We start from the raw sequence: 21986 nt of genomic DNA on the forward strand, positions 1-21986 counted from the left end.
ACAGACAATAAAACACGGATCCCAGAAGCCACTCAGCCTTTTCCTCTCTTTCTTGGGAACAAATTTACACAAACTGCTTTAATTAAAGAGACTATGCCGAGAATATTAAAGGAAAAGGGAAGAAAAACTTTGTAAAGTTTGAATAAAATCTCTACAGTGTCATTTCCACTTAACCTTTCTGCTCTCACAGGGGCCGAGGGAGAACCCCCTTCAGGAAGACTGAACACATTTGCACAAATGTAAAGCATTTTTATAGATTTTTGTGTTTTCATACAGATTTTTTTAAATTTATGTCTTTGATTACACACTGGAAACCAAGCAATAAGCTATTCTTTTAACACTGGAAGTCTCTTTAAATTCCATGGATATATTTAATGTCAATTGTTAATATTATTTCTAGTTATCGACAAGTATTAAATTTTGTTGAAAACGAAATATAGCCTTTCTATTACTGAATGTAACGGTGCTGATTTTAGTAACTAACAGAGCTCTCATTGACAATTCAGCCTTTGCCCAGAAAACCTTCCACGACCCACCTGGTATGATCCATGCTCCCTCTGGCTCCCTCAGTCCTCTCAGAATCTCTCCCTCCCTCTCTCTCTCCCTCTTCTGTCTGTCTGTCTCTCTCTGTCTCTATGTTTCTCTGTGTCTGTCTCTGTGTCTCTCTGTGTCAGGGGCTCAAAGCCCAGCAGGTGAAGTTCCGCATAATACAGCATAAGTATTATTGATCACTGATGATACAAATATTCTGTGAAATTACGGATGGTAAAATCTGCATCCAGGTGTCTATAACCCAACATGAGAGGTGTGAACCGTCTTCTGTGAACCTCAGATGCAGGACGCCTAATTGTGTAGGGTGGGGAGGGGAGATGAGAGAAACCAACCACAGGGACAGACATCAGAGTCCCGCCTAGAGGAAGAAGAACAGGCAAGAGGGGACGCCACAAAGACAAGGGTCCACAGCTGGGCATGGCGGGGGCGGGACGGGGAGAGGCCTGGGAGAGGTGCTGGGTGAGGCAGGACCAGCGGGACCACGGGCCGTGGTATCTCGGCGCAAGGCCCTGTACTTCATCCCATTAGTAAAGGACTCTCAGAGCCGTTTAACCATTTCTGACCCTCCCTTAGTGACCCGCACGAACTTGCCACGCAGAGAATTTTAGTCGAATGATACTTTTATTCTCTGAGTTCCTATGGAAAACGGTATCGAGGTGAACAGTGAACTCAGGCAGTGAGGACTCCCACAGTCAGTATGAAGTCTCTAAAAGCTTAGACAGCAAGGCTTTCATTTGCAAAATTATACAAATCTATTAAATAAATATGAGCATATATAACCGTACATGTAATTATTCCAAGTTTACACATGATGTGACCTAGTTAAACAATATGTGTCCAGGTGTCTGTCCTTGACATGTCCTTGCCTAGAATCGTCTGACTCCCAGCCCTTCACGACCTGTCTGAAGCCCCAGTCCTCGTCCTTAGTGTAGATGGCCTCTCCAGGGTGCCCAGAACCCGCTGCCTCCCTGCTCCTGCCCCAACCCCCCTAACCAGAAAGTGGGACCACCCTCTCCAGGCCAGGAGACCACCCTCTCTCCAGCTGTAGGACCACCCTCTCCAGGCCAGGAGACCACCCTCTCTCCAGCTGTAGGACCACCCTCTCCAGGCCAGGAGACCACCCTCTCTCCAGCTATAGGACCACCCTCTCTCCAGGCCAGGAGACCACCCTCTCTCCAGCTGTGGGACCATCCCCTCTCCAGGCCAGGAGACCACCCTCTCTCCAGCTGTGGGACCAACCTCCTAACTGAGCCACGCACTTGAGTCTTCACCTGGGGCCCTATTCTCCATACTGAGGTCAGACTGACTTCTTACACTGCACAGCACATGATACACCACCTACCAGTAGCACCCACCTATCTCAAAACCTGAACACCTGAGCAGGGCCCTCAAGCCCACGTGACGGGTTCCACCCAACTCCACCGCTCACAGCGCTCCAAGCTGCTCTATGTGTCCTCGTGCCCCTTAGAGGCCCTGCCGGTCCCCGCAGCCCATGACCTTCCCCACATGGGACCCTCCCCAGTTTGGGCCTGGTGACCCGTGCAGGTCTCAGCCCACGGCACACGGTTTCTGCTGTGTTTCTGTGTCCTACAGGCCCAGCTGTGGGGCCACGGAGGGGATCAATCTGTCCTTGTTCATAAACACGTGAACTCAAAGCGCCTAGTTAAGCTCCGTGGAATCTCTGTAAATACAACTGAGCAGAAAGGAATTCCAGACACAGACATGCAACAGTTTCTAGCCACTCCGCTTCTTCAAGCATAAAGGAAAATCAGCTTGCACCAGCTTAAATGTCTACATAGATCACAAATATCATATTCTTTCCAAATATGTATTTCCCCATTTTAGCCACAGTTATGAACTGAGGTCTAAAATCAGGCGCTTTCTGGCTCCTGACCACTAGCTGAAGATGCCAGAGAGTGGCCTGACTGACAAACACAGTCCTCATTAGAAGAGGACGCAGAGCCATCATTAAACGCGTTCGCGGTGTGTCAGAGAATAAGCTTCGGTCTTTAATGAGACAGTGTAGAGAGAAGATTTTCTCACTGTGCACTTGTTTCACCTCAGTCTGTACGGAGCTGGGAGATCAAACCTCTGGTTTTAGATGCATTAACTTTTGCAAAACAGAACGATAACTGTGGAAGGTCACTGACTATCTAGTGAAAGAGATAATTACAGATTAAAATTACACATATCGTTACTCAGGAAAACAGCACGTAACCAGTCACTTAAGGAGCTTAATGAAGCTTTTCTGACCCTAAAGCTAAAATGGAACAGAGTTCTGTTCTGTCCACAGGTGACGCGTGTGCCTGCGATCCCACACGACAGTGGGAAACGCACTGCCGGGAGCCGGATCCCCTCCTTCCAGCTGAAGATAACATGATGTGGGTGAGATTTCTCAGAGCTCTGTCTTTCATCAGAAGGATGCCTTGATCTGAGATGGCCAGAAGCCACCGGGAGGCAGCCGGGGACACGCCCCTGGGCAGGACCAAGCACAGCAGTGCAGCCCTGCGACGGGGGCCCAGGGAGCCGCCAGGATGGAGGGCACCGGCTCCCACCCTAAATGGGGTGCTGACTCTGTGATGTGAGGTGTAATCAGATGAAAATGAAGCGGGATTCAGGGTCTGTAGGCAACGCGTGCCCCCAGCATGTCCTGCGTGCAGGAACGTTTGCTTTGAGGAAAGTCTGATTCATTAAAACTTTTCTCAGACCATGGAAGAGTCTTGTACGGCTCAGCCGAGGCATTTTCTGTCTTGATTAGAGCTGAACGCCCAGGGACCCGATCCCGGAAGCAAGGCCCCACGTGGCTCCGCGTGCTGCTCCCCCAGCCTGGGCGGCCTGTGATCCGAAGGCCGCTCTCAGTGTGAAGCTCGTGAGAACCCAGGCAACAGGGAGAACGGCCCGAGGACCCCGCATGAGGTCGTGTGCACACACCATCACGGACGATTCCCGAGGAGGGGAGTTCACGAGCCCGCAGCCATCCAGGTAAACAGCAAAGCATTCACAAGATTTCCAAGTTTCTGAGAAAAATTTAAACCCTTAAAGAAAAGGTGCAAACGCTTAGTTGACTACAAGTCAGGAGTTTGAAGAGAAAATATTTTTAACTTTAATGCGGTCAGAAAATACTTGCTGATTTATTCTTCCTTTCCTCCCCTCCACTCTCTCTCTCCTGTTTGTGAGAAACACAAGTCCCTCAGCTCCTGAGCTGGTAACACTCTGAGGTCGTCTCAACAACAGACAAAGGGGAGCCCATCTCTCCTCATCCACCGCCTGGTCCTCCAGGTGGAAAACTGGCGCAGCAGCTGCTGCCTGTGTGTGCAACAGCCCGGCTTCCTAGAACCACTGATCCTAAAGTAAACCTCGGTTTATCACTTCTGGAATGATCAAGGTTCTTAAATAGAACGACTTGAAATGGTCTTGAGACAATTTCATACAAGAGTTATCAAAAATGTCACAGAACTTGGGGCCTGCCCAGTGGCACAGCGGTTAAGTTCGCATGTTCCGCTTCTCAGCGGCCTGGGGTTCTCTGGTTTGGATCCTGGGTGCGGACATGGCACCGCTTGTCAAGCCATGCTGTGGCAGGCGTCCCACATATAAAGTAGAGGAAGATGGGCACGGATGTTAGCTCAGGGCCAGTCTTCCTCAGCAAACAAGAGGAGGAGTGGTGGCAGATGTTAGCTCAGGGCTAATCTTTCTCAAAAAACAAAAAAAATGGCCCAGAACTTTAAAAAATTTTCTTCTGGTTCAAATCTAACTATAGTTTAAGGGATCAGAGAAAGGGCCGTGTGCCACACAGCTACATGTAGTCATTAATAAAAAGTTATCGATGGCTGAAGTGTAAACGCATCGTAAGAAGGAGGGAGGGTGAACCTTGGGGCTGTGGGTCGAACACCAGCGATGGAGACGTGTTGGCTCATTGGAGGGAGCGGGAAGGAGATCGGCTCCCAGACGCCGAATGAAGGTCATTTAAAGACTTTCCAAGTAAATCTTGGAAATGTTTTTCATTTGAGGGACGCTTTTAGTCCCAAAAAAACAAATTAAAAAGTGGTAAAATGGGCAATAAAATAAAATAAGGAAAGTTTGATTTTAATTTAAAATTTCAATGAATGCTCCTAAATAAAATAAACTCTTTGGTCAAATTAAGCTTGGGCTGTGGATTTTAGCTGAAAAGTGATTCTAGTTTATTTCTATGGTAATCCTGCCATTATATCATAATTTAAGATTGAAATGCTGCATCAAGTATTTTAATCCATATGAACATTCAAACACGCAAAAACGGTACAATGAGATGTTTTCTATTTCTTTTAAACTTGTTTTTTCAAGTCAAATTAATTGCTATTATCTGTAGTGTTATTTGAGGTTATGTAAATGCAATTGTTTGCAGCACAGTAATAATAGAAATAATTTGTTCCTTCTTGCAAATTAATCAGCCTTTGTAAAATTAGACTCTTTTGTTATATCTGGGTAATATTATAAAATGATAATACTTCTTAACAAGTCTTAATATTAACTGCTCTGAATTTTACTGTTTGGATTAATAATGACTAAAAATTACTGAGCATTCTATGTGTCAGACACTCTTCAGAGTCCTTTGTAAGCACCGACTTGGTTCAGCCACATGACAGCCCCCGCGTGAGGTGGAATCATCACCCCCACCAGGCTGTCACGTGTGGGGAGGGCAGATCCGGGGTCTGTCTCGGAACCTCGGGCTCCAGAGCCCTCTGCTCATTCCCAGCTCCGGGCCTCCACCACGGATAACCGGAAAGTGGAATCGTGGCTCAGTATGACACATACACGTTGTCAAAGAGGATTTGATAAAATTTAGGAGATTGCCTACATTCTCTCTTTTACTAACTGTATACACTTCCACATAAAAATATAACTTCTCTGATGACACCACCAAGAGGGAAGTGTTTCTTTGTAGATGATTTACATGGTGTTGAAACAACAGCAGTGGGGTGATCCGAAATTATACACTCGGTGACTCCACTCCAAGGTGAATGAGAAGGAATGTGTGTTTACACAGCTTTCCCCTGGGTCCTGGGTAACTGAGAACATTCTGACCTGGCCTAAATCACAAAACGGAATGTCAAAAGATATATTATATTATGATATTATCCTAACAAATAAGTTTAAATTTTGTTTAAATAAGTAAATTTTAAATTTTGATTAAAATTTTAATGTTTTAAACAAATTTTAATTTTGTTTTAAGATTAAGGTTTCTGAAACTTTAAATAATTTTACAGTTTAATTTATCGTTTGGCCGAACAATGTAGAACAGATCATATTAAAATTAGTGAGAGAATATTTATATATGACAGTTTGGAGAAAAACAGGAAAATGGGTGAAAATAAATGGAAAAGTTGTCCTCAGAGGTTAAAAGCTAAAAAGAAAAGTGTTTCATAAATTAGGTAAATTGGATCGTCATAAATGTCAGATCTTGAATAATATGGTCACTTTTGCATTCTCTTTGAACCGCGGTCTCCCAAATTTACAGCCGTTTTCGAAAGCACTCACTTTACAGTTTTGTGGATTCGAAAGATACCACAACACATCTGTCTGGAGGCAGCAGAAGGCGGGTGGTTTGCCCCACACGGTCTGAACTTGTGCACACACCACAGTTGGGCCCTCGCGTGCAGACCTGGCTGAGGCCGAAAGAGAGTCCTGACCTCTGGGGCTGAAACTACTTCTTTCCAATGTCCTGCTAACACCAGAGGAGAGAGTGCAAAATACACAGGCTGAGCAGGGTCGCTGAGGCCCCAGCCAAACACTGTCTTCTACTGAAAACTGACTCTACAGAGAACACACCAGGCAAGTGTTAGATCATCTCAGCAGCCGCTACGCAGGGCCCGCACCTCACTGCTGGACCTCCCCCAGGCTGCTGCGACACTGCCGTGCCTCTTGTTTGTATCAACATTACTATTAATTGTTATTCGTAGTAATTATTATTCGAATCTACTCTGTGTTACTAGATAAAACAAAGAAAATAGTTAAATTGGTTTTAATTAGCATTTAGTGAAAAACTATTACAGTATTGATGATGGGCTGCAAGATGTACCCATTTGTAGAAAGGAAGCTCTAAACTGGCCTTCCCAAGTGACTCCCACCCTTCCAACAGGCTTTCTTTGCACCTGTGGTGCTGCCCCAGGACCCCGAGGGCCGGCTCAGGAAGAGCAGCGTGAAGGCACCTCTAAGACAGAGATTTTAATCTCCAGAAGGAGGACCCCGAGCTTCTGGGAAAGAAATATCTGCTCCGCGACTTGAGTACAAGACTTTCCCAGGGAGCTCAAGAAAGCTGAGCCTGCCACATGTCTTTACATAAAGTAAAATGTTTCATGAGTTCTTGGTGGGGTGTGTGGAAAGGATAGAGGAACCAACCTAAATGGGCTCCCAGCAGCCCAGGTGTGACAATCTGAGTGTCAGAAAGAAACTGCCATTGTCGTTTCTTAAGACGATTTCATTCTGTAAAATATCACTAGTCCCAAAGGAAAAATTAAAATTTATTTTATCTAATTTCATAGCACTATATTTGGATTTGTTTTATTAAACTGAGAAAAATATATTGTTCTTTTTGGATTGTGAGTTTATTCTCAGAATGTGCAGAAACATAACTATGCAAAAGATTATGCCGCCATTTCAACAAGGGGCTCTAAAGCATCTCCTCCATGGATCTGGGACGTCCATCACATGGTGAGTGACAGGGCCTCCCCCTGAGAGAACTGGTGAGCCCTCACAGGTCCTCAGGACTCGAACTGCTGCACAGGCGGAACCCAGGAAGGCTGATCACACACGCACGCGCAATTTTTAATTTTCCTGGCCAAGAAATTGAGACCTATGGGTTCGTTTGCCTGTAAGTCTTATTAACAGGGGCTCTACAATTATTAATCAGTACGCTTGCTCCCCACGAATGTAAGGGGGTGGCCCAAAGACTTTCTATGACAACCAGCGACCACCCACTTTCAAGAAAGGTATTTTAAACGTTACGAAGATAATTTGTTATAAAATGTTAAAGAGATTCGTCAAGGCATTCTCTTGACAAAAACAAGAGGCTCCATCAGCTGGTCTTAATCATTTTTGCAATAAGCCATCGTTGACTCCAGGATGCAGGTCTCAACTCATCAGGAGAACTATCACGCCGGCCCCACTTGGCCAACACAATCAAGAGTCCGGGTTCCAGATGGCTCACAACCCCCAGCCTTCTAAGGGGTGAGTTATCATCTGTAATATGCACACAACGATAAAACTGCTAAATTACAAAATGGACCATTAATAACTGTTTAGAATGACAATACAGACAAAGCTAAGCTAATGCGGCAAAAACCTGGCCTTCACATCTAGCTCAATGTTTGGCAGACAGGTGAAAGGGAAGCATGTCGAAATCATTAATGTCCAGTGCCTGACTTACCCCAAATTTTACATTTATGTCTATTTACTAGAAGAGACGTATGTTTCTTTGGGAAATAATTCCCAGATGATGATGTAGATCGGCATATAAACAAAACAAGAGCATAATGGACGATGAGCTAAAAAACATTTCTGCAGAGCACCCAGAAGCAAACATCGTCTCGTTATGTCTCATAAAGAATTTGATAAATGCCCATGATTTACCACGAAATAGCTGTCATAGAAGGGTACTCTGCAAAGGAGCTAAATAGTTAGAACCACGCATGCAGCTTTCTTGGAAAGTCGTTTTTAGAAAATTCAGAAAAATGAAAGGATGACTACTAACTCCTTTATCTTCTCTCAAGAAGAGAACCCTCTGGAAATGGCCGGCATAAAGGCTCCATGTTGTTTATTAAAGATGGATTCCCTTGCTGGGTAACTTAAATGTGAAGGGGGGAAAGACAGCATTTTTCTTTGAAAAGGAAAGGCTGGACACGTATTCTTACTGTGCATACTCCCCTCACCTCCAGGGGTGGATGAGCAGCACAGTTTCGTAATCACAGCCTACGTTATTTCCCAGTGGTTCCCAGATCAATAACGCAGAATTCATGTTTTAAAAATCAATGAGACCTGCAGAGAGTAATGTTAAGTGCACATGAAGTGGACATAAAGTTAGCAACTCTGTCTACACCGGTCCAGCTGATGTCCAGTGGCAGTGGCCGGGAAGAGGGGCGGTGTCCAGGCTCCCGTCCCGTGCACGACCTGCCTTCAATGGCCCCACTCACCCACCTCGTGCTTCCTGACACATCTTTCACCCTTCACCACACCACAGTGATGGATTTTTTTATATTGACAGATGGCATAGAATATTCAGATTGAGAGCAAGGGTTTGAGAGAAGCAGAGGGAACCCACGCTTACTGTTTCCACACTGTGCACCGTGTGTAGATGTGGGTCCCTTAAATGAGTCAGAAACATGCAACAACTATGGATAAACGTATAAAGCAGAGATTCAGCATGTCGCAAAGCCCACTGCAAGTAGCAACCGTCCACAGTGCAAGCTTAAATTCAGATCAAAGGGGTATGTTGTCCAAATCGTTACCTACATCCACACTTGTGTAAGAATGTACGTTGCTTTTTTGCTCATCCTTTGAAAGAGCCCTCATGTCTTTATAAAGTCCAGAATTGGGTGTTGAGTAGGCTCTGATTTCATAGTCATGATCCGATTACTCAGAGGAGGCAAAAATAAAGCAAGAACATCCCTTACAGAATGGGAAATTACAGCTTCGCCCTGTGTCTGCCGCACCATCCTGTCTTTCTGTTCTGTTATTTATTATACCATCTTATCTTCTTCCGAAATTTACTATCAAATCTGCTGTGTTAATTGTCTCTTGTTCGAAGAGAAAAAAAGTTTCTCAATTAAGAATGAATTAAGCAGAATATAACCAATTTTAAAACTTTTGAAGGTTATATATTGTAAATCTACAAGAAAAAAAGGTGGTAGAATGTGAAATTAATGTGTTCTGTATGAGTCTTTCCTTCAATAATTTAGATTTAAGATAACTCATCCTGGGAAAGATTTCCATTGTGGGGGTGGGGTCGGGTATTAGGGGCCCTGAATGAGTAATGCCAAAGTATCAGAGGAAAATGGAAGCCTGCCAAGAGACAGGTGCAGATGCGCACCAACAGGATGGGTGCTGGGGGAGAGTGGAGATGCAACTGGAACCCAAAAGGGAGCTGAAAGCTCCATTATCTGTTTTTAAAACTTAAATGTTCTCGTCTTCACATTTATGAGAAAGAAAACAGAAGGACAATAAGTTATTTCTATTAAAATTAAATCATAAATAATGTGTTGATGTCAGAGATTTGTTAAGAATATCGGCTTTCTCTGTTACTTTCTGTTGTTGCATAATCTGCAACGATGTCTCAAAAACAAGCCACTCAGGGCTCTGTAAAATCCCAAAGTGACTGGAATTATCAGAGAGAAAGCCAATGACCTTCAGTGGCTTTTATCTAATTTTCCAAGAATAAAGACATATGCCAGAATATCCCCCTTCCGGACAGTTCTGCACCAACTAGAGGCTCACGTCTGCACCATGGCTTCACACTATCCTGGGTGCTATTTCACACACTGGTAAGATGCCCGCATGTTCTCGAGGTTGCAGCGAGTGAGAGAAATATTACGTGAGCCTACACAGTCTTTTCAGGTACATAACATCGTGATCCCTGATCCTCAAAAATAAAACCTACTTCACCGAGCTCCCTGAGGACACCTACACCCTGAGCTCCGAGAGACCTGGTCTGACTGCTTTCCATTTAACTGACACGAGTCAGTCACCTGTGCTGAGTTGGACCCCACCTGCAGGGATCCCCAGGGGCCAGTGCAGGCCCAGGGGGACCAGCCGCTCTTCAGTCTCGGGAGTAGACTCAGGGCCCTTGGGGTTTGAACACTGCCCGAGCTCACCTCCAGAACCCTGCCCTCGGGCTCTCCCAGCCCCGAGCTTCAGCGGCCCCATCTGCACGAGGGGCTTCGTGTTGCCCCCCAGGACCATGAGGATGAACCGTCAGTCCCTGACACGGCAACAAGGGTTCTCTCCCTCCAAGGGGCCCTGGGGGACTACGTGTTATCCATGATGATACACTACATCTACTTATTATTTTATTTATATTTAGGTATTGACATCTAAATTCTCAAAGTAATTTAAGGGATTTCAGTACATTTGAAAGTATCACATAAATTTAAATTGAAAAGCATTTCATCTTCCAGGACGGCCCTCCACAGTGGAAGTCGGCACAGCCGATGACGTCAGGAGAATTAGGAGCCACGACACAGTGGGTCCCAGGCCAGCGCCTCTCGGGCAGAAAGCACGTGTGAGGCGAGCACCTCAGACGCTTCCCATAGCCATCAAAACTGGATTCTCTGCGGGCCTCTGCCTCCCTCTGATGTGAACAGCAAGTGATCTGTCAAAAGTGGGACTCTGACAGCCCGCCAGTTTGCTTCTCTGCCTCAATTTCCCTCTTAGCGCTCAGCTCTTAGAGACGAAGTCTCCGCCCATACAGAATTTAAATTAAACCTGAGACACACAACATGTGTACTTCAGGGCTTTTCATACATCTAGCATTTCTTTTTGAGGTTTCAACACTTCTCATTCAGCTACGGAATCAATTTTATTATCCGTATAAAGTTCTATTTATTTGGATAGCACTAAAAGCATGCTGTCACTGATTCATGAAAAATGAAGAGGAAGGAATGTCGAGATACTCATTCCATGTGCTGTGTCTCTAAAGAGACCTGGGGAATGGGAAAGGGGACTCCCTTCCCTCTTACGAAAGCTAACTTACAGGAAAAGCAGATTTTCATTTATTATAAGAAGCAGGGGAAGAAAAGTTTGACCTAAAAATTCCAAACCTGGCTCCTCGCTCACCCGCCCCAGGTGAGAGGAGTTTCTTGTGCATTTCTACACAAACCTGGTTGGACCCAGGATAAACCATCTAAGGCAGAAGAGGTCTATTAAATATTTACAGACCTTCAGAGAAAAGTTAGAAACTGACTTATTCATCACTGCGGGCACGCTGGGCTGCGTGTCTGTACACATTTTCCTTTTCGAAAGCCATTTCCTCACAGAACGGAAGGGAGGATGGGGCGGTCTCCAGGCACTGCTTCCAGGCTGAGTGGCAGTGTGATTGATGCCGAAGGCACAGCCCGCTGCTCTGAACTTCGAGACGCCACCGGGCCAGTGCGATGAAATATTTAAGACCTTTAAAGTATCATTCAGACTCTTCAGTCTGCTCTCTGCTCTCCGGGCTCCTATCAAAATTTACTAGGGCCTGCAAGAGGGCAGGGGTCACGAGGACCTCCAAAGGAACACGCAGATACAGGAGTCAATGTTTGGACGGAAGAGAGGGAATCAGAAGGGAAATGTGAGGATGAAGGGAAAAGATTTAATATTGAATCCCGCAAGATTAATAACATATCACGGACATGAAAATAAGTTAATCACAAGTCCACTATAATGACGGCATGTTCACAGCAGTAAGGCACCAAGAACGGGCGAAAGTTCTGGAGAAAAACGAAGAGCAGAGGGCATCAGGCGACCTCACACCCGCACCCTGGAAAACTCAGACATCCTGGACGTCCGAATGTCGTGTTTCAACAGCTCTCAGGGCCGCGGCTCCAGAGGTCGAAGGTCCGGGCGGCTGCCCTGTGGGGGCTGGCAAACCACTATTGCACACGGCCAAGGTTCCCTTTATTTTCCCCCTTGGTGCAATATATGTATTTGGACTATAGAAATGGTTACTCCGTGTACTGTGTAAGCATCTTTATGAACAATCCAGCGCATTGTTTCCAATCTAACGCTCGGCTGTAATTTAAGAGCTCTTAGGAGAATCCATCGTTTAGCTGAGGATATTTACTTGGACGTAACAATGAAAGTTCCATGTACAGGACATTAGCAGTTCCAATTCTTTGTGCCCTCCTAATGGGAGGAGCTCCTCCCCTCTCCTTTTTACTGCAATTTTCTGGGCATTTCCTAATTGTCCCATTTGTCTCCTGAAGCAGGCACCCACCTAGCCACGGGGTCCAGGCCTACCCAAATTCTCACCAAAGCATTATGACGATGCCTGAGTCAAACTGTGCCGTGAGCGAATTTTATGAGCACATAATGAGATGATACGTTGCAGGAAGAACTGGATTTTGAGACAAAGCAAATCTACGCTTATATCTAAACTGCCTTTTAGCGGCAGCTAAAAGTGGGCCAGGCTTTCTCTCGCTGTTTATTTCCTGACCTGTGAAATGTGAAGAGCTACCACTGCCTTCTCCATTTCACAGGGTTTTCATCAAGATTCAACGAACATGAAAGCCCTTTTCATACGACAGAAGCTTTATACCAAAGTAGGGAATTCCTGTTAAGGTGAGAATTTCTACTCTCAAGTCTTGCCTCCATGTCTCCCTTCATTCATTCTTTATATGTTGTATGCAGCTTGTTTAGGGTTTCTAAGGTTTTGCTATATCAGAAATACTACATTTAAATTTCATTCAATTATAGAGGAACTCTTCATTCTTCCTTGTTTTTATACAGTCTGAACAGGGTAATCACTAATAGCAAGCTGCTGTGATCGACAATAAAAAGGGGTGTGGGAGAAATACGCAATGCCGCTTTATTTTCCAAAACATAAATGTCATTAAGAAGATATGCGTTTGACTCAAGATATCTCACACCTTTGAAAACGAGAATGAAGGAGTTAAAAAATCTTCCCTGGGCAAGAAGAAGAGAAAAAAAAACCCTGAGACGAGCTTTGCAACCTGCGGCTGTGCCTGCTAAGCAGAGCCACCACTGTCCAGAACGAATCGCATCTCTCCACCCTCCTTAGAACACGCGTGAGCCGACTTTCCCAGGACGTCAGGGTCCAGACGTCAAGACCCAGCCTCACAAGGCCAAGCGCAGGCTGAGGATGAGAACTAACCAGGAAAGTCCAGACAGTCCAGGGAAAAGAAGTTCAGCCTTCAAGGCTGGTGGGAAGGTGCCAAGAAGTATGGCCATATGTTCCCCCCCACCTAAGACCCCAGACAAAAACCCCTACCTTTTTCCCTTCGAGGAGGTGGATCTGAGTTTTCACTCCCATCTCCCGTCTTGCTGCCTTTCCACAATAAACCTCCTTCCGTGCCACAAGCCCGGTGGTCCAGTTATTGGCCCACCTGTGCAGCAGCTAAATGACCCTGTTTATGTTCAGTAACACCTTCTCGTTGTGCGTGCGCGTGTATCCACAGGTGTGTGTGTTCAGGTGCATGGGCAGGCACAGGTGTGTGTGCCCCCTATGCATTTATCACGGAGCATGTGGGCAGCCTCTCGGGTGAGCTGGAACGGTGTTTGCATCCTGAGCAGAGTGTGGAAAACTGAGGGAAAGACAGAGCCTCTGTGGAGGGAAGGCCGGGTGGGCAAGGACCTGTGGTACCTCAGGGCAGAGGGGAGGGAAGTTTGGCCACAGGAAGGGGCCCACATCATGGACAGCAGGCAACCAACAACACTCAGCGGGGCTCACACATCCAGCCTGAGCCTTCATGTTTCTGTGAGCAGCAGAGGGTCACTGGAGATTTTTGGGCGAAGAGAGAGAAGAGTCAGAAAGAAGAATGATGCTCAAGGGACGTGGTGTGAACAGGGACCTGCACCCTCTGTGTGGACACCGCACCCACAGAGATCATCGCTGATTCTGGTAAATCCTACGTAGTAACCTTCACAGAACAGCACTAAGTGCTATAGTCTCCTGCGGGTTTAGGTTTCTCACTGGAACTCTCGGTGACTGTCATCCCCAGTGCCTGGCACGTCATCCCAGTGAGCACACATGCCTCCTAAGCAGATGGGCCTCAGCAGGTACACTGGACACCTCGCAGGAGCAGGGAGGGAGAGAGCAAAGCACAGAACCTCTGAGAATTTAAACGCCTACGCGGCTAAGCTCGACCTCATACACAATGGAGGGCTCACGCTGAGGGCCGGCTGGGTTCAAACCACATGACACAACCCAGCAAGCCTCTCCATTACACTGTCAGAGGAAAACCACACAAACCTTTTCAGTCCTAAGCACTACCTCCTTATGAAACCGTTTGTCCGGGGCCACTCTTACCCTGTGAGGTGACGGCACGAATGGCAAAGATTTCTTCACTTATTTAGACACCACGCTCCTGTTGCTAAAACTAACTGATCACCTTCCCTCTTTGCCCTGGTCAGCCACTCGAGCTGCATGAGGCGATGCGAGCAGTTCTGTGCACCCTCGAGTCTCACAGGAACAAGCGAAGAGCTCTGATCATCAGCATCACACGGCCTGGACGGGGCAGAGGTCACTGGTCAGAGCCCGGACCGCATGCCTGGCCTCAGCAGAGCCGCAGTGTTCTCAAGAGAAGAGGAGACAGAACTCGCTGGGTAGAAGACCTGGAATGTTTCTGAGAGGCCCTGTGATGGCTGAGGAAGGGGAGCCCAAGGCCACTTCCCAGCAGACTTCTAATCCATTCTTGGCACAAAAGTACACAGGTTGGGAAGCCAGTTACAAGCTTTGTTAACAGAAGAATGAAGAGAATGAGGATGTGGGATAGCTGGAAAGGGCAGGATCCCAGTAGGCACTTTATCACAATGTGGAGAATGGTCATAAATATTAAGCCAGGAGAAGAAGGGCTCAGTGCTGTGCCACGAATAAGGACTGGTCCAAGTTTTAAAGAGCAGAGCTAAATGAACAGACCAGACCCTTCGTCTCTGAGGAAATGAAGCTACTGATGGCATAGTTGTGGTGATAAAATTGAACTAAGTTCTTTCCCAGGCACTCTCAAGTCATCGCCCTGACGACAGACTCGTCCGCTCAGATGGTTCCAGCAAATGTCAATCTCAGTGAAAGGAGGCAAGACACCCCCACAACTCAGGGGATGGGCATTGTCTAAACATCTCATGGTGACCTTGCTCCCTTGGCCTTTCTGCAGTGGGTTTGAGGTCAGTGCTCACGGATGGGAAGGAGAGGAAAGAATGCTGTGAAGGCTTTCTCCCTGAATTAAAGGATGGAGCCTCTTGGGGAATGGGCCCTTCCATGTCTTTTTTGTTCTACCTGGACAGAAGACCATTGTCTTAAAATGTAGCTGCCATTTTGCAAACATGAGGCCACACACTTGAGAATGAAACCTCCCAAGCTAAGAATGGCTCAGCAGAAGGATGGAGGGGTGCTGGGGCTAGAGATCATCAAACACTGGGCTCCTTGTTAAACGAGACAGACAAACTTCTATTCCTTCACTATCAGTTGAGACTATTTCACAGCCAAACACATCCCCCTTTGAACCACATTCACAGGTTCTCATGATGCTAACATATCAGGGCAAAGTATAAGGAGGAAATAAGGGTGACACAGTAGGCTTCTCAATCTGGGATGGACAAGTAAGTCTTTCCTTTTCCCTTTTCCCAGGGTTACATAAATGCAAAAACCTCAAATCTTAGGTGACTGTGTGGACATTAAAAGTCTATTGACTCAACAAAGGAAGTCTACCTATAAAAAGAAAGCTTGATACAAAGGCCTTATTTTTAAATTAATTTGAGAGAACCAATCAAATGCCCTATACAGGTGAATAATCAGTAATAAAATCATCCATACATTGATAGCCCAGATCCTCTAACCCAGCTGATCTGAAAAGATACCTTTTTTTTTCTTTTTTGGTTGAATAATTTCACTACTACTACTCCAGAATGTTATCAAAATGGTATCACGTAACCCCAAGCAATATCAACAGAGGCAAAGCAACAACCCAAAGAACGCGCAAAAACAAGAGCAGAAGTCAAGGAGAGATGTTCTCCAGCCACTGCCCTGATTCTTTACAGACGTTCAAGAGCAGTGAGCGGTGTCACAGAGGAGCATCCGGACTTGGAGACGGGCCACGTGGGTCACGTCTTCCCCATGTGCCAGCTGTCAGTTGTGTGTCTGTGGGCGATCCTTTTCATGCATCTCTGCCTCAGTGTTCTCATCTGTACACTGAGGGTGAGAAAAGCAGTCCTTATCTTGCAGCATTGGAAAAGGTCACTGATTAATGCCTGGAACGCAGAACGTATTGGCTAAACTTAAACATCTTTTCTTCATGGTACTATCCACACCTGACGTAACGTCGCTGTGTCTTCCTCTGTCGTGTGTCTGTCCTCGCTGAAATGCGCACACGCTCCACGTGAGCAGGGAATCAGCCTTCTCCTTGCTCCTCCACCCTCGGCAGCGAGGACAATGCTCACACACACAGCTCTGTGTCTGTCCCTGAATGAATGAGTGAGTGAGTGCCTCTACTCATAGGATTCGTGGATGTTTTGTCTAATCTTTCTGAAGTTTGAAGGGATCAAATGACTCGGAGAAATTTATACTGACAACCTGAAGTGGTTAAAGAACTGAAGGAACTGAAATTTATGGTCAATGCTGAATGTCCAAGAAAAGATAGTTTCAAGTTTCTGCCTATTAGATCTATGACATTAACAAACTGTCCACTAAGCAAAGTAGTAACAGTTGTGGATTTTCCTCATAGTATAAACAGCTCACCAGATGTTACAGAATTGGTAGATCTGCATGTTCAGAACTGTATCTGCAGGGGGGCGAGCCTCAGACTCGTGTCCACCCCGGCCTCTGCAGATGTCCGGCGGCGGGCCTGAGGCCATGGCACCAAGCTCCCAGTGGACTCTCAGTAGCAGGCGAGGGGGGGGGCTTGGAGCGGGTGAAGTCATCAATGGGCTGCACCTGAAGGGCGCTGTCGGCTCTCTGGATCCGTCTGCTTGGCACGCTCCGCAGGTAATTCACACGCCCACGGGGGCTGAGAACCACTTCCCAAGGAACGAAGGTACCAGTGGGCATCGCCAGCCCCGTGGCTGCTCTCCCGGTCACTGGGTGCCTCGTCAGGCTCCCTGCTGCTCCTACTCCTTCTCACACCTCTGTGGTCTGTTGTCCTCTCTTATCTACATGAAGCCCCCAGGAAATCAGCTGAGGTCCATTAACTCAAATGCCTTTTTTCCACCCCTCAACCCTGTTCCTCCGGCTGACTTTACACACGGAGCTCCAGTGCCCAGCAAGCAGGCGCCTCACGGTGTGCTTGACTCCCTGCCCTCCACCCTCTATTTCCAGCACTCACCTGACCCCCAGCACCTGCCTGTCATTGAATGCGTCCCCGTTCACCTGCTACTGAGGCTAAAAGAATCATGGACCGGCGAGGTGTCTCCCTTCTCTCACGCATCACAGCTGACCCTTCAGCCATGCTTGAGGCTCACCTTCAAAGCACGTCCAGAACCTGACCGCTTGGCCCGCTTCACCCATGTCCCCTAGTGCAGCCCTCTGCGCGCAGCACTGGCTTCTAACTTGCCCCTGGCTCCCTAGAATCTGCTCTCCTTACTGCAGCCCAAGCGATAATACGTAAAACAGATCTTTCACCCCACTTTTGAAAAGTCTTCAAGTGACCCCTCTTACTCATGAAAAAAATCCAAGTTCTTTGCAAGGACTCCAGGCCCTGAACAACTTGCCCCTGTCTTCACTCAGGGTCTCCGCTCCCCCCAACCTCAGCGCACTTCCCATCTGCCCTTCCAGCTGGCGTTCACTCTGTTTCTGAAGCAAACACGCTCATTTCTGTATCAACGTCTTTGTCCTCCCGCTTCGCACTGTCCGGAAAGCTCCCGTCAAGACCTGCTTACTCCCTTTCACTCAAATATTCGCTTTAAACGTCGCCTGCAGAAAGTTTTTCACTGACCACATTACAAAGAACAGTGATCCTCAGTTACTCTCCATTCCCTAACACTGCTCAATGATCTCCACAGCAGTCATCACTGTCTGAACGTAGATTATTTACTGCCTGTTTTCTGCAATGGAATACACCCTCCACAATGGCGATGTCCCCACTGAAGGCCCAGAAGAGCGTCTTTTCCATAGAAGTTACGCAGTGCATGTGGTTGGATAAATTCATGGACAGATGACTGAAAAAGTGATTTTACATTCTGGTTTGACCTACAGTTTGCAGCTGCCTCATTCCTAAAGGCCACGCCAGGCACACAGCAGGCTCCTGAGTCCCCATGGGAAGAGACTGAGCTACACAGAACTCCCAGAGATCTATGCCTTTCTTCTGGGGATACTCAGACGCCTACCCTCATCAGGAGACACAGCAGGGTGCCCATGGTCTCTTGTGGGACCTGCAGTGTTCCTAGCTCTCTTCACTACCCTGAGTTTGCAATCTCCCTCCTCAAATCCAGACTCCCTGGGTAGCTGGACTGGGTATCGGTTCTCAACGACATATGCTCGCTGCCTCATGCGTGCCCCCCAGCCTCCTGCACTTTGGGGCACTGAGGTCCCACGCAGTCTTTCTCCCGACACCAGACCCGTGTGGCAGTTTCACAGAGAGACACACGGCAGCCAAGAGCCCACCCTGTGCAAACGATCATCCTCCACCAAGCACTGAAGACACACCCTCATCAGACCAAGGCCTTGCCCCTGGAGCTCACAGAGCATCTGACTGCGCAGAGGCGAGGGCATAGAACACGCAGACAATGAAGAAACTAGGACACGCCTCTAAGCCTGGCAGCAGCACAGAAGCAACCTGCAGGAGGCGCGGGGCCAGGAGGGCCGCTGGCCATGATCTCCGAGTCCAGCGCCTCAGTGCGTGAGCCTGAACCCAGGTGGGGCCGTGGTGATGGAGAGGAGGGGTAGGCAGCAGGGCGAGGAGACCAGCTGGACACAGAGGCAGGCCCCTGGCTTTCAGGACGAGCTGTCACCCGCAGGAGCAGGAGGAGGCGGCGGAGGAGACGAGGCTCTAGTTAGAGACTTGCTGGTTTGAGTTATTGGGACGCCTCCCGGCAGCCGGGGAGAAGAACCTCGGGTTCAGAAGAGAGCTGTGTCTGCACGTCCTGACTCCAGAGCTGTAAGAATCCGGGAACCTACTGGGCCCAGTACTTCTGAGCACCCACCCACCCAGCCGGGACCCCAAGCTCCGGCCACTCTCCGGCTCACAGATGGGGCACACTCAGGCGACTGGTGCCTTTCTTAAAGCCGCAGCCGAGCTGCATCGCACGTGGCCTCCTGACCTGTTCGTCCCTCTACCAACCACGTAGATTTTCTCTCTGAATTGAGCATAAAGTCCTCTGCTTTTGTCTGCTCGTTTATCTTACTCCCGTATCCCCGTCCTTTTCTGAGACTTACATTCACAATCACAAATAAAAAAACACACTAACGAAAAAGCACTGGGAAGGTTCACAAAGATTAGAGAAGCAGAAACGCATTGACACTCCTCCCTTCAACTATTAACCGGCCAATCCAAAGGCGGACAGCGGTGCGGAAGTAATTAAACACCAGTAACACACTCACACAATTCACGCCTCCCACGCACAATCTCACTTTAAATGCCCCGCAGCCCCGAGCGTCTGCCAGCTCTTCAGCTCCACGACCACTACACCCGACACGCACAACAGAAACGCCTGAGTCCAGAGCAATCATCCTCTTTGTTTTGAAATGCTTTAAAAACCTCCAAAAAATCAATCGTTTGATTCAGAGACCTCTGTAGCTCTTTCCTGTCATCTATGGTCACAATCAAAAATGTGTTTTCCTATAAAACTGAATTTTTTGTGTGTCACCAGAAAAGCATTATCAGGGAGCACAAGGGGGCACCCCGTCACCAGGGGCCCTCCTTCCCCAGATGAGCTGAGGACAGAGATGTCTGGGTCCCTCTGCCCTCCAATTCAGATTAAATACAGCCCCACCTGCCATGAACTGCGATTCTGGTCCCGTAACTCTCACTCGAAAAGGGGACAGTGTGCTGTCACGCTGTCTCCTGAACGTGCTCTTGGTAAAAATGGCTCTTCACACAGATGCAAATCTGTCAGTGCATCATTCTGCTAAAATCTCTCTTTTCCTCACAAATGAAGTCAAAGTCAGCGTGAGGAAACTCACAATGCACGCAAATGGTCCCTACATCCAGGGACTGCCGCCAAGGCTGGGCGGGGACCCCAGGCCCCAGTAGTCCCGGGGCTGCGGCAGCCGCATGCCATCCAACTCGGGGCTCACGGCTGCGTGATCAGGGAAAAGAGTAGGAATGTTCTAAGTACGAGCTGAGCTTACTCCCCACGTCACCCCAAACCCGCCTATTTCCCACTGAGAGTGGCCGTCCCCCGTCCCAAAGTCTGGTCCACAAGGTCACCACGGCCCTTGTTTCCGTCCCGTTTCAGGTCCAAGTGCTGGGTGAGCCTGCCTCCCTCCCTGCCCACCTCAGGCCTCAGGGACAGAGGTGATCCCCCCACCCACACAGGTGTGTACCTTCAGGGGTCACCTCCCCTCCCCGATCAGGCAGGATGTGTCCTTTTGGAGCCACGCGGACAGGAGGAGCCACCCGGAAGCGAGAACCCGATTAGGAGCTGGAGCAGGTCTGCCCTCTGATGGGGTGATTTCATGGCACCAGAAAATCCCCCTTTCATGGAAACTACCCTCCATCCAGGAGCATGGGGCTAGACATCCCGTGGTCACAGCCCCTCTGTTGACAGCGAGCTGCAGTAAAGGCAGCTGCTTCCTGGTGAGGATTCGGGGAGCCGTGGTTTCACTCCGTGAACAATTAATGAATGAGCTAACCCAGCACCACCACGGCCAGCCTCATCCTCGGCCTCCTGGGAAGCCGCTGCTGGACGGGTGCAACGGACTTTCATATTGGAAACACGGTGAAGACCACTGATTTCTTCTATATTTAACTCCCCACAACGTTTTAACCTGCCTCAGATGACCCAGTGCTCACCCACCGAGGGGGCAGTGCCTCTGGGGGGCCTCTCATTACACCACACCGGGAGTCAGTGTCTCTCCTAACGGCTGCGGCATTAGACGGCATGGCAAAGGGCAGGGTCATGTCAGGGACAAAATGAGACACAAGCACAAAACTAAAAGAGCAGCGTGAATAACCAAGCAAAATAAAGAGTTGCGGATTTTTATCACTTAAATATATTATCTTCCAAGCTGTCGCAGCGCATGCACAGGTCGTTTGGCTGTTTTACCTGCGTGGTCTTTGAATATTTTTGATATGACGACAGGGACTCTGTGCTCGGCGCCTCCCTGGAAGACAGACAACGGGAGAGGGTTACGGTCAACAGGGAGACGCTCACCAAAGGGGAACGTGGCCGGAAAACGTGTTCATACCTTGATGCTCAGGCCCAGGCCGCCGACAGGCTGTCTGCGAAGTGTAACAGTTCTGTGCTTTAAAAAATTTTAGAAAACAAACCAAGTTTAGGTTAAAATGCACTATCGGAAAGTGAACGCAAAATGCGTCTATAACTTCTTAGTTTAAACTTAAGTAACTGTTTAAAATACATTTCCAAAGCAACGTTGCTTAAATACTAAAGTAATGACACAATTTCAAATCTTCAATCTGTGGTATTACATATGGGAACACAAACATTGATAAAAACAGGCCCTATTACACGCGTTATTTAAGATCCACGTGGCACTCCTGCAGAGTTGGTCATCTTACGCCCTTTTGTCTCTGGGAGCACAGCCCCGTGAGGGACATGACCAGCCCACGTGTCCCCAAGTCATAAACAGTGAGGTT

At 47.8% G+C, this 21986-nt stretch overlaps 1 protein-coding gene across 4 annotated transcripts in view; it reads right to left on the bottom strand.

Moving 5' to 3' along the window:
• SNTG2 (syntrophin gamma 2) overlaps positions 1-21986 on the bottom strand; it is a 320660-nt gene that overhangs the window by 186841 nt on the left and 111833 nt on the right. For 3 of the 4 annotated variants that reach the window (XM_070236809.1, XM_070236807.1, XM_070236808.1), the window contains exons 3-4: positions 21578-21634; positions 21436-21493 (exon numbers count right to left, since the gene is read on the bottom strand). In XM_070236809.1, coding sequence (XP_070092910.1) covers positions 21436-21493; positions 21578-21634 — 115 coding nt within the window. The remainder of the gene's footprint in view (positions 1-21435; positions 21494-21577; positions 21635-21986) is intronic. The other variant, XM_070236810.1, reaches the window with a different exon arrangement.

The sequence above is a fragment of the Equus caballus genome, chromosome 15, assembly GCF_041296265.1.
Source record: "Equus caballus isolate H_3958 breed thoroughbred chromosome 15, TB-T2T, whole genome shotgun sequence".
Lineage (NCBI taxonomy): Eukaryota > Metazoa > Chordata > Mammalia > Perissodactyla > Equidae > Equus > Equus caballus.